Below are 10,141 nucleotides of genomic sequence, written 5' to 3' on the forward strand. Positions count from 1 at the left end.
AAGTGTGGGGGCTTTCAACCCCGTGGTGAAGTGTGGTGGCTTTCAATCCCGCGGTGAAGTGTGGGGGCTTTCAGCCCTGTGGTGAAATGTGGGGGCTTTCAATCCCGTGGTGAAGTGTGGGGGCTTTCAGCCCCGTGGTGAAGTATGGGGGCTTTTAATCCCGCAGTGAAGAGTGGGGGCTTTCAATCCCGTGGTGAAGTGTGGGGGTTCTCAATCCCATAGTGTGTTGACAAAGAGCTAAAATTAACATGAGAAAGGTGTTTCATTTAAATAGTCTGGCTGCGTCAGCACCACTGTGCATGAGGCGTGTCTCCCGTGTAGCATCGGTGCACACCCAGAAAGATTCATTTGCTGGGGTGTGTGGAGGTGGCTTGGCAGGCCTCAGCGCTCCTTCACAGAGCCTCCTCGTTCAGTATCTGCTGGTAAGCAGCCTTGAAATCGTCAGTGCTCATGTGGGGAAAGTTGTGAATATACTGCGGTAAAATATTGCTACTTCTATCAAGTAACGCACTATAGCAGGTAAAAAATATATATTAAAGGACGTTCTCAACATTTCCATCAACATGGCCTTTTCATAAAATAAGCAGTGCGAGGAAAAACTCCTCTTATTAAAATGATCATCTCTTGATACGAGTCCCGCCACATGTGCATGGTATTTACATTGTGTTGAGTTAATTACAATGTCTTATTTACATTATCTACGTCATGTTCTTGTTGTGCAACTGCTTTTAACTCCTTTTATCTGCTTGTGTAAACCAGGTCTCCATTAAAAAGAGAGACGGGCAGTCTGGTTGGAAAGGAAAGGAAACAACCAATTCCATCCAGTCGCATTTCTTGTGTTCCCCTGGGCTATAAAAAATAATTCGTTTCAGGTTGGGTTAGATCGTGTCAGTGTAATGCCGAAGTTTCTCAACGATAGCCCTCCACCACCCAAAAGAGCCAATCCAATCTAGTTATCGCATGGGCAAATATGCAGATTTATTTTGCATTTTAGCAAACCGGACGAATGTTGTAAGTTGAGCAGTTTTCAAGTCAACATTTTGCTGTTCTACGTGTGGCGACCGCCAATCCAAGTGATATCCAGGCTCAAATCCGCTTAGCTTGCGAGATCTGGCGAGATCGGCCGTGTCGCGGGCGAGCTGGCCCATAGATACTGCGCTTGGCTGTGTAATTGGTTGTCCTCCCCGCCCCCGTGAGTGCAGGTGGCGTTGGGCACTGTGCGAAGTCGTCAGCCTGCGATAGGGACGAGCAATGGGCACGCAGTGGGCGCAGATCGCCCTGCTCCTCCAGCTGAGCAGCGTGGCGCTTGCAGGTACCAAACTCTGTATGATTATGTTGAACTTATTTTGCAAATTACGTAGCTAACTGTGCTAATCGGAGGTGTGTGGGAAGCACAACAAACTAAACACAAAGAAATAACTTATAAAGAAATTAGTTTTCAATCTAGATTTAAAAGTGCATAGCTCCAGTCGCTTCCTAATTTCGGAAGAACGTTCCAGACGGCCGCAGAAGCGCATATGAAAGCATGCAAATACAGTGACCGTCTGTCTTTGTGTGGCACACTGTGAAACTATGGATTTCACAGGTCACACATACATCGACTCTCTTTGTTTTATCGTGAAAAATCATGAAGTTGCTATCACATAACCACATTGCTTATGTGATATTTGTTCTCAATCTTTGTGTGTAAAAGTTCCATCAACGAGAACCATCCAGTTCTCTGGGTACGAAGGCAACGTGTCTTCCCGAGACCATGTCCCAAACGACACAGATGTGGATTTCACCTTCCTCATTGTGGCCGTCTCCCGAAAGGTCATCAAAATCAAGTTTGAATGGCTCAGGTAAAAGCCCCCTTTGTGTGCACGCGCATTGTTGGAGTGCACAGATGGGCATGCACATCAAGGGCACATGTGCGCGTCTGGCCGTGTATAGAATGGATGTCCCATTGTCTCTGAGAAAACAATAATACCTTCCTCAATCGTAATCGCATGCCGTTTCACACAATCCGCTAACCCCACAGAAGCTAAAAATAAATGTGAGGTGCGTTTTAACATTTACTTTTGTACACGAGTGGATTTAACCACAGACGTCTTATTTTACGTTTAGAATGTTTATTTTTTATTTTAACACCACTGTATCCTCCGTGTATTTTTCAGACAGTTTCGCCATAAGGGGCTCATATTTTTTTAAGATTACACATTTGTTTAGGACCTATAGCTTCAGGCTCCGGCTGGAATGTTGGCTGTCTTATCAACAAGAACACACATAAAGTCAATTATGGCCTGAACTTTAAATTCATAAAAATATTTCCTGGGCAAATTCAAACCACCAACAAATGCAGCTCACGGACCAGAGTGGTGATCGAGAGCAGCCTAGGTGGGAAACGTCTGTAGTGCCACCAATTGTTTTCTTTACACTGCATGACCAATGAAATAAAATGATTTGAACATCACGATTAGTGTTGAAATGTATTTCCAAACCCACCGTCTAAAACAACTACAGCTACTACGTCGGGTGGTACGGGCTAGTGATAATCTGGTATGGAGCCGTGGGCTAACCGGGCTTCAACGCCACGTGTGGGCATTTAAATGCCAATAGTAATCACATGTAAAATGTCTTCAGTTATGATCCTCTCATTACGTGACTTTGAATTTTCACTTTTTTTACTTCCAAAAAATCTAAGCAAACTTTGTTTCTCGAGTTGAACTTGTGATTGGAAATTACATTGGCAACTTGCAAAATGCTTTCACCTTCTGGTGTGGCGGCAGACAGATTTTCTATGCAGAGTGTTTGTTGAATCGGTGGTGGGAGGTTGCATCTCAGTCAGTCGACCCATGGCACCTGGATCTGTCCCGTGACCTCCTGGCGTTCGACACTTCATGTGGCCTCAGCGTGCACATCGCCTGGCACAATCGTTGTGGTGACGTTACCGCCACTTAGTGGCGAATGGCGGTGGGAGTTGGGGGGTGCTTAAGGTAAGCCGAAGCAAACGGTGGTGACTGCGGCCTTGTGCTTATTTGACGGACCACAGCCTGCGGGAAGACGTGGTGTGCGCAAACGAGAGCCTCTCCGTTCTGGACGGAGCAGCGAGGGCCAACGCCCTGGTCGTGCTCTGTGGGACCTCCATGCCCTCCGTCTCTTTCAAGTCCACGCAGAGCAACCTGACGCTGGTGCTGAGGTCCACAGGGCCCCTTGTGGGTACGTCCGCCGCAGCTTTCTACTCCAACATAGTTTTTTTTTATTTCCCACTAGACAACCGAGCCGCGCCAGGGCTAGTACCGAGCCAACCTGGCACAGCTCACGAGGCGCCCGGTTGTTCATCCTCTTGAGAAGCGGAGTCGTGCTGCCGACGTGATGTGTCGCAATCCGCGCTCATCGATGTGGCACACACGCTTGAGTTGAGATTAATTGATACGAGTTAGAAAAAGCATCATAAGCAATGATGCCATTTTATGACGATTCCATTGTAGTAGATACCCTGTGTATACGTATCGTTGCAATGCTGTATGATGTAACTTACAGTTTAATGTTTTTTTTTTAATAAAATCCAGAAAGGGGCTTCAGGCTCAAGTACAGCTCTGTCACAGCTACGCCATCATCTGCAGGTGAGTGCAAGTTTTGATTTATTTACAAAAAAGCCCTCGCGTCCTGTGGACGTAACCGTCTATCCATCCTTGCTCATCCCTTCCTCTCACCAAGCCGCTCGCCCGCACAACTCGCCATCATAAACAACTTTTCAGAATTAAAAATACCACTTCACCCAACGCCTGTATTTCTATAAAGAAGCTGAGATCAAATTGGTAACTAAATGTCCGAGACAAAAGTATTCGACAATACCAATAAAAGTGTTACAATAATAATCACAGTTTCATCGTTGCCCTGTTTTAGCCCCATGCTATGAGTGTGCGCGTGTTTGTTCGCAGCCTGCGGAAAGACATCAGACTGGAGGAACTTCCCTTGGGATGTGCAGCTGTTCTTCAACAGTCGCTTTGCGGCCAACGGCACGATTATTGGCAGGAGGTGGATCCTAACGACCGCTAAGCAAATCGTCACTGCGTGAGTACCACCGGTCGCCGTTCTTCGAACAAAAAACCTCCTGCACACGCACTCGAGTCAAAGTTCACACTGTGGCACGCGCACGTGCACTCGCGATTCTCCATCTACATTATCTTTTACTTGTCTGTTGTATGGAATTTGGTGCACCCTTACAGTTGGACCCGCCAACGAGTTCCGGCAGGTGCACTAAATTAATATTGTTTTGAACCGAGCGTGTGTTTTTAAAGGTTCACTATCCCCATACAAGAAGACAGGTCTTGCTCATTAATTGCAGAGATGACCCAGGTGGTTGTAGGAATCGAACCGTTCCCTCGGCACGAGCTGGCTCGCGCCTCGTGCTTCGACCACTTGGCTGCCCCATCACTTTTCGCACTTGCAAATAGGCGCGGCGGGTGCGTCTCTTGCAGCCAAGACGTCCCGAAATGGACCATCAGGTACAGCGATGGCGTGTTCCACAGCGTGGGAATCATTTCAGTACACAGCCGATTCAACGCAAGCACGCACGACTACAACGTCGCCGTGGTGGAGCTGAGCAAAGCAGTGCCGTTCTCGGACGCAGTGAGTGCGGTGTGCCTGCCTCACGCCACGCGGCATTCCCCTGCTGCAGGGAAAGTCTGCTACCTCGGCAATGGTACGTATTCAACATCCTCTGCATCGTCTCCACACCTCCGATTATTAGCACGGTTGGCTACGTACAGTGCGAAAGAAGTTCAACATACATACATTCTCTACGCCGGGCGTGGTTTGTTCCCTGCGGTGAACGATCACACAAGTCGTTGTGTCCATCGTTTGTCACTGGAGTTGCGCTTCTCGATCATTTTCTGCGCATTATTTCAACTCGATCGTGAAGTCCTACTTTGCAGATGTCTTCGGCTCGTGACACGAGAAGGCCCAGCAGCCTCGATTTCAACGGACACACCGTCCCCCGTGACCCTTCATGAACTCAAATCCCAGTTGCCTTCATTCATAGTCAAGCCAACGGTAGTTTTTTTTCCGTGGAAAGATTCAGCCCCGTCATAGGACATGTTGAGCAGGAAATAACTTTGGCGCATTAACATTATCGTAAGTGAGACCTCCTGTGTTTCAGGGTACGGACTTCCCTTGGGAATACTCAGCCAGAGTGACTGCGCGTCTGCGCAGTTCTACGGCAGCGCCTTATCCAGCCGCATGCTCTGCGCACAGAACATTGAGCACAGTGGGTGCTGGGTGAGTATGCACACAAAGACAAACATCCCCCGTATACTGTTAACAGACTGTTGCGGCAAGTGCTGTTAGCGAGTACGCGTACGCACGCACGTGGGTACGTGATCATTTAAAAAATAACGAAGCGAAAAAAGACAAAAATGTCTTATAATTGTTTAACAGTTGCTGAGCATAGGTCCAAAACATCAAGTAGTCAGCAATAAACACCACTACTCTCTTAACTTAACACAGGGGTTTGCAATCAATAATATTACTATTCATAGCTGATGATCGGGTTAGGGCTACATAACGATCTGTTCAAATATTTGTCGTTAGAAACACACCACCACCCGCGTTTAATGACACTCCAATTCTCTAAACGCACGTTGATTCTAAATGTGGAGTGTAAAACCGGAGGACCCCGAGAAAAATCCATGCGACCACGATGAGAGAGACTTGCAAAGTCCAAATATATAGCAGGCATCGTCAGGGTCGGGATCAAACCCATGATATACTGTATACCAGGCAAGGTAGTTAACATACTCTTAGGTTTTTTCGGTAAAGTCATGTAGGTAAAAAATAAAATTACTAAAAGTAATAATAGAAATAAAAGAATAAATCACGACGTTTCGGAGGCAACACAAGTCTCCGTCATCAGGTGGGACCGTCACAGCTAAAATTACTGCATCAAGTGAGGCACAATTCCAAGAGACCAGCCCTTAAATACAAGTTAAGGGGGAGGGGCTTATCTGAATGTGGTAACCAGGGAATGGAACGTGGGGGTAGTGGGCGGGGCTACAAGAGAAATTGGCCAATGTCATCAATGTGCAAGAGAACAATCGGTGTACCTCGACCTAAACCGGTGTTGGTTGAGAATCCAAATACAAAAAAGCAGTACTGTTAAACGCTGGGGATGTCAACACTCGGTAAAGTAGAAAAGTACCTGTCAAATAAGATGGTACAAATATGTGTAGTTAAATCTTTTTTGCATGGTTAATAACATCTTTAATAACATCGGCAACATTGCCGATCATTGCTACAACGCTGTAGGCTCTCATGATATTGTTTTTTTCCGAGACCAAGGTGCTCTGCAAACCCTCTGGCTACCATCAAAGGTTTGTACACGAAGCCATCCAGATTTACAAACACAGACATAACTTCAACTGTGATGATGGGTACAAACTGAGTAATCATTGGAAACATGTTATTAACCATGCAAAAAAGATTTAACTACACATTTGTACCATCTTATTTGACAGGTACTTTTCTACTTTACCGAGTGTTGACATCCCCAGCGTTTAACAGTACTGCTTGTATATTTGGATTCTCAACCAACACCGGTTTAGGTCGAGGTACACGGATTGTTCTCTTGCACATTGACGACATTGGCCAATTTCTCTTGTAGCCCCGCCCACCACCCCCACGTTCCATTCCCTGGTTACCACATTCAGATAAGCCCCTCCCCCTTAACTTGTATTTAAGGGCTGGTCTCTTGGAATTTTGCCTCACTTGATGCAGTAATTTTAGCTGTGACGGTCCCACCTGATGACGGAGACTTGTGTTGCCTCCGAAACGTCGTGATTTATTATTTTATTTTATTTCTATTATTACTTTTAGTAATTTTATTTTTTACCTACGTGACTTTACCGAAAAAACCTAAGAGTATGAATCCTTGCAGTCACGAAAGCTTCAAATCAAGGTAGTTAACATCTCGCCAACGCGGCAATCAATTTTCACATTGCTATATCTGGCTGTGACAATTGTTAAAGTGCTTCAAACGGAGTTGGATCTCGGTTGGGGTTGACTCACCCCTTCATCCTTTCAGGGTATGACAAAATAGGTACCACTTTGATAGAAGTCATCAGAAGTTTTCCTATGTATAGACTTGTTCTGGCCACAGGTATGTGGATTTCCCACCACTCGCTCAGGACTTTAAACGGGAGATGCGCATGGCCTCATGTTTTTACTTTTTGATTGGACAAGCCGTTCATGTACCCGTTTGCATTCTTCCCCACCCTTATTGGCGAAATGTCCAGAGGGCCCTCGTCAGCCAGTGCCCGATGAACCCTGTGAGATGAAACTAACGCTCATTCTGGCTCGCATCAGGTCGCAAATCCAGATGCCTGGAACGTGCTTCTTTCTCAGACCTACAATTCCCCTCAAACGACATTCAATTTGTTAACGCACACAATTCATAAACATTGGAGGAGCGGTGGTGAAGCAGATAGCGCACTGTGCTCTTTATCGATTGATGTCTGAACCAATCCTGGGCTCCTTGGTCGCCAACCTACACTGACCAGTGTAGTGAAGTATGGTCAAAATAATCCCCTTGACTGACACGACATGGGGAAGCCTTCGTCCAGCGGTGGATGGACAAAGGTCTGTAAAGAATTATGAATGTGGTAACTAGATAGGGGGTTGAAACAAGCCATTGATGGGGGTATACAGCTTTTGACCAGCCCTCATTTGATGTATGTGTAGTGAGTCCAACTGAGTCGTAGACGTTGTTCTTTAGAGGCAACACTTTTATTGTAACATCAACCCGTTAACACAAAGGGGTAACTGCCCCTTCACCAGATACAGCCTCGGGTGGTATCCACCCAGCTAACTACTCTATACGTAAGAGTTACAGCTACGAAGGGTCAGACCCTCACTCGGGTCCCCGACCACATGTTGATGCCTCGTAGAGATTCCAGCTTGTAGACGTGGAGCTTCCAGCTTGTAGAACGAATAACCTGGTCCCTCCCAGGGACCCACCTTATATCCCCTCGGTTCGGGGCCGCTCCACCCAAGGCCCCACCCACCTTCTCGAGCGTTCTAGCTCCCTCTCGATCCCTCTCGAGAGCTCTCCCTGGACACGTGATCACCCCCTAGCCCCCCCACCTGGGCCCTCTCTGTGGACACTCCGGATCACGTGTCTATGGGGTCAACCAGAGTGCCATGGCCCGGGGCATCCCTGCCCCTGGGCTGGCACTCTCCCACTCCCCCTGGTGGGAGCCGCCACTACACGCTGTGCGTGGTGCCCGCGCTATCCCAGCGCTCACCAAGCCCCGTTAGGGCTGGTACTACACACGCCTACGGGGTGTACGCGATGACGGTGCATCGCACGCCGTGCTGTGCTAGAGCCGGCCTCACATAGCAACCCACCCGGTGCTGTCCGCGATGTAGGGACATCGTATGCCACGGCCCTCTCGGGCCGGCACCATACAGTGACATCCCGGATGTCACTACATATGTATGGAACAGTATAACATACACGACTAATACTGTGTGATCTTTGTGCCACTTGGCGGCCGGGTAGCGCAGTGGGAACGCTTGTGCCTCAGCAAGAAGGGCCTGGGTTTTTATGCCTGACTCGGGCGCCTTTCTCTGTGAAGTTTGTATGTTCTCCCCCTGTTCTACACGGGTTTCCTTCCATAGCTACAAAAACACACACAGTATAACTGTTATGGGCCACGCATCGCAATGATAAAAAAACGCCTGAAATCTACTTACTGTAGTTGGGATTACACGCAGCAACATCGCTCTCCATTGCGAAAACTTGGCAGCACCCTTCTGAAAAGTGTCTCGATACAAACGTGATGGTAATGATGAACATAGCGTTGCAGAGGGTCTCAGTTCCTGACGGACAGTTAGGCCTTGTGTTTAGCCCCTATCCGAAATATGTTGAGCAACTTTTCCCATCTTTTCTTACCTACTGCCGGCATTCTCCATTGGAGAGACATTTTGCAGTGCTATTTTCATCACGTTTTCTCCACCGCGTCTTAAATTTTATTTTGCTGCTACAGATGTCCAAATGATGTGCCACTTTGTTGCGCTAACATTTGTGGCCAGGTCGCTTCTGAAAAAGAAGTTAATACATCAGTGGGCTTTGCCTAGTAGGATGGGGATGGTTTAGTTTAATTTGTGTTTTGGTGATTTGTTTACCTTTCTTGTACTTTGCACTACTATCGTGTTTTAGTTTAGTTTGTTGTTGTAACGTTCTTACCCGCCCCTACTGCACATATGTGAAAAATAGCTCATCGGATTATTCCAGTAATAAATATTCTGATTCTGAATTTCTTTCTGAAACGTAATTATAATCATTATTTGTGTTTTAGGCAAACACGGCCCAGTCGCTGGTGTGCAGAGAGGAGGACGACAGGTGGTATGTTACTGGCTTGGCCAGCTGGGGCAACCAATGCAACTACCTACCAGCACGTGCATATCCCGGCGTCTTCACCAGGGTCTACAAGTTCCTCGGTTTCATCGAGGGCATCGCAAACTGACGCGGAACCATCGCTCTCAAACGGCTCGGCACACTCCTCCACCGGAGCAGCGCTGCTCCACAGTGTATGTCATCTCTGTGCTATCGGAACTGGACACGGTTCGCTCAGCAGTCGCCGAAGTACATCGAGGAGGTATATCGAGTTGGGTTTCGTTCACCGCATTGCCACATTGTGCACGAGTCGAATTCGAGGCGAACTGTAGGATACATTGTTCGTAGAAACTAATTTTAAGTAAAGTTGTAGAGGAATGTCATGTTATGTACAGTACATTTAGTACGAGTGTAGTTTGGACACAGTTTAGGCTTTCCACGTTGTGTTAAGGTTGAAACTTGGCTGTATCATTACAAGTGTAATAAACGACTTCCACGACGACTCTGAACTGGTGTCTTTCATTTAACAGAATGTCTGCATAGCTCCGTGCTCTCTCTCTCTGGGTAGTGTGCTTCCGGTGTTCAGAGGCCTGCTTAAGGCACGGCTCCGGCTGGAGCACGCGTACCACACACACGTCGATGATGTGCATGTATTCTTCGAACGCTGGGGAGCCGGAAAGGCCCTTTGCACCAGCGTGGACGGCACCCTCATGTTTACTTTCTGAAATGCTCGCTCGTCACCGTGACGTGCGCGATGACACCACA

The 10,141-nt window shown here is 47.4% G+C and overlaps 1 protein-coding gene across 2 annotated transcripts; it reads left to right on the top strand.

Moving 5' to 3' along the window:
- Positions 1-358: 358 nt before the first annotated feature.
- Positions 359-10,141, top strand: LOC133352714 (transmembrane protease serine 11A-like). Of its 2 annotated transcripts, XM_061568535.1 has the most exons (9): positions 359-422; positions 1,203-1,312; positions 1,694-1,841; positions 3,032-3,198; positions 3,552-3,605; positions 3,924-4,056; positions 4,464-4,687; positions 5,144-5,262; positions 9,339-10,141. In XM_061568535.1, exons 2-9 carry the CDS (start codon positions 1,252-1,254, stop codon positions 9,504-9,506), a joined length of 1,074 nt encoding a protein of 357 aa, XP_061424519.1. In that variant the 5' UTR covers positions 359-422; positions 1,203-1,251; the 3' UTR covers positions 9,507-10,141. The 2 variants fall into 2 exon arrangements, with proteins under 2 accessions (XP_061424519.1, XP_061424520.1); XM_061568536.1 differs by lacking the exon at positions 359-422 and having other exon boundaries at positions 790-1,312.

Source organism: Lethenteron reissneri, chromosome 41 (assembly GCF_015708825.2).
Source record: "Lethenteron reissneri isolate LAM-NWPU_2019-01 chromosome 41, ASM1570882v1, whole genome shotgun sequence".
Lineage (NCBI taxonomy): Eukaryota > Metazoa > Chordata > Hyperoartia > Petromyzontiformes > Petromyzontidae > Lethenteron > Lethenteron reissneri.

Bases quoted from the DNA above. Each gene is read 5' to 3' on its own strand.
- LOC133352714 (XM_061568535.1), top strand. From the start codon at position 1,252: ATGGGCACGCAGTGGGCGCAGATCGCCCTGCTCCTCCAGCTGAGCAGC. The intron at 1,842-3,031 runs GTAAAAGCCCCC...GACGGACCACAG, and splicing joins ATCAAGTTTGAATGGCTCAG to CCTGCGGGAAGACGTGGTGT. The intron at 4,057-4,463 runs GTGAGTACCACC...CGTCTCTTGCAG, and splicing joins GCTAAGCAAATCGTCACTGC to CCAAGACGTCCCGAAATGGA.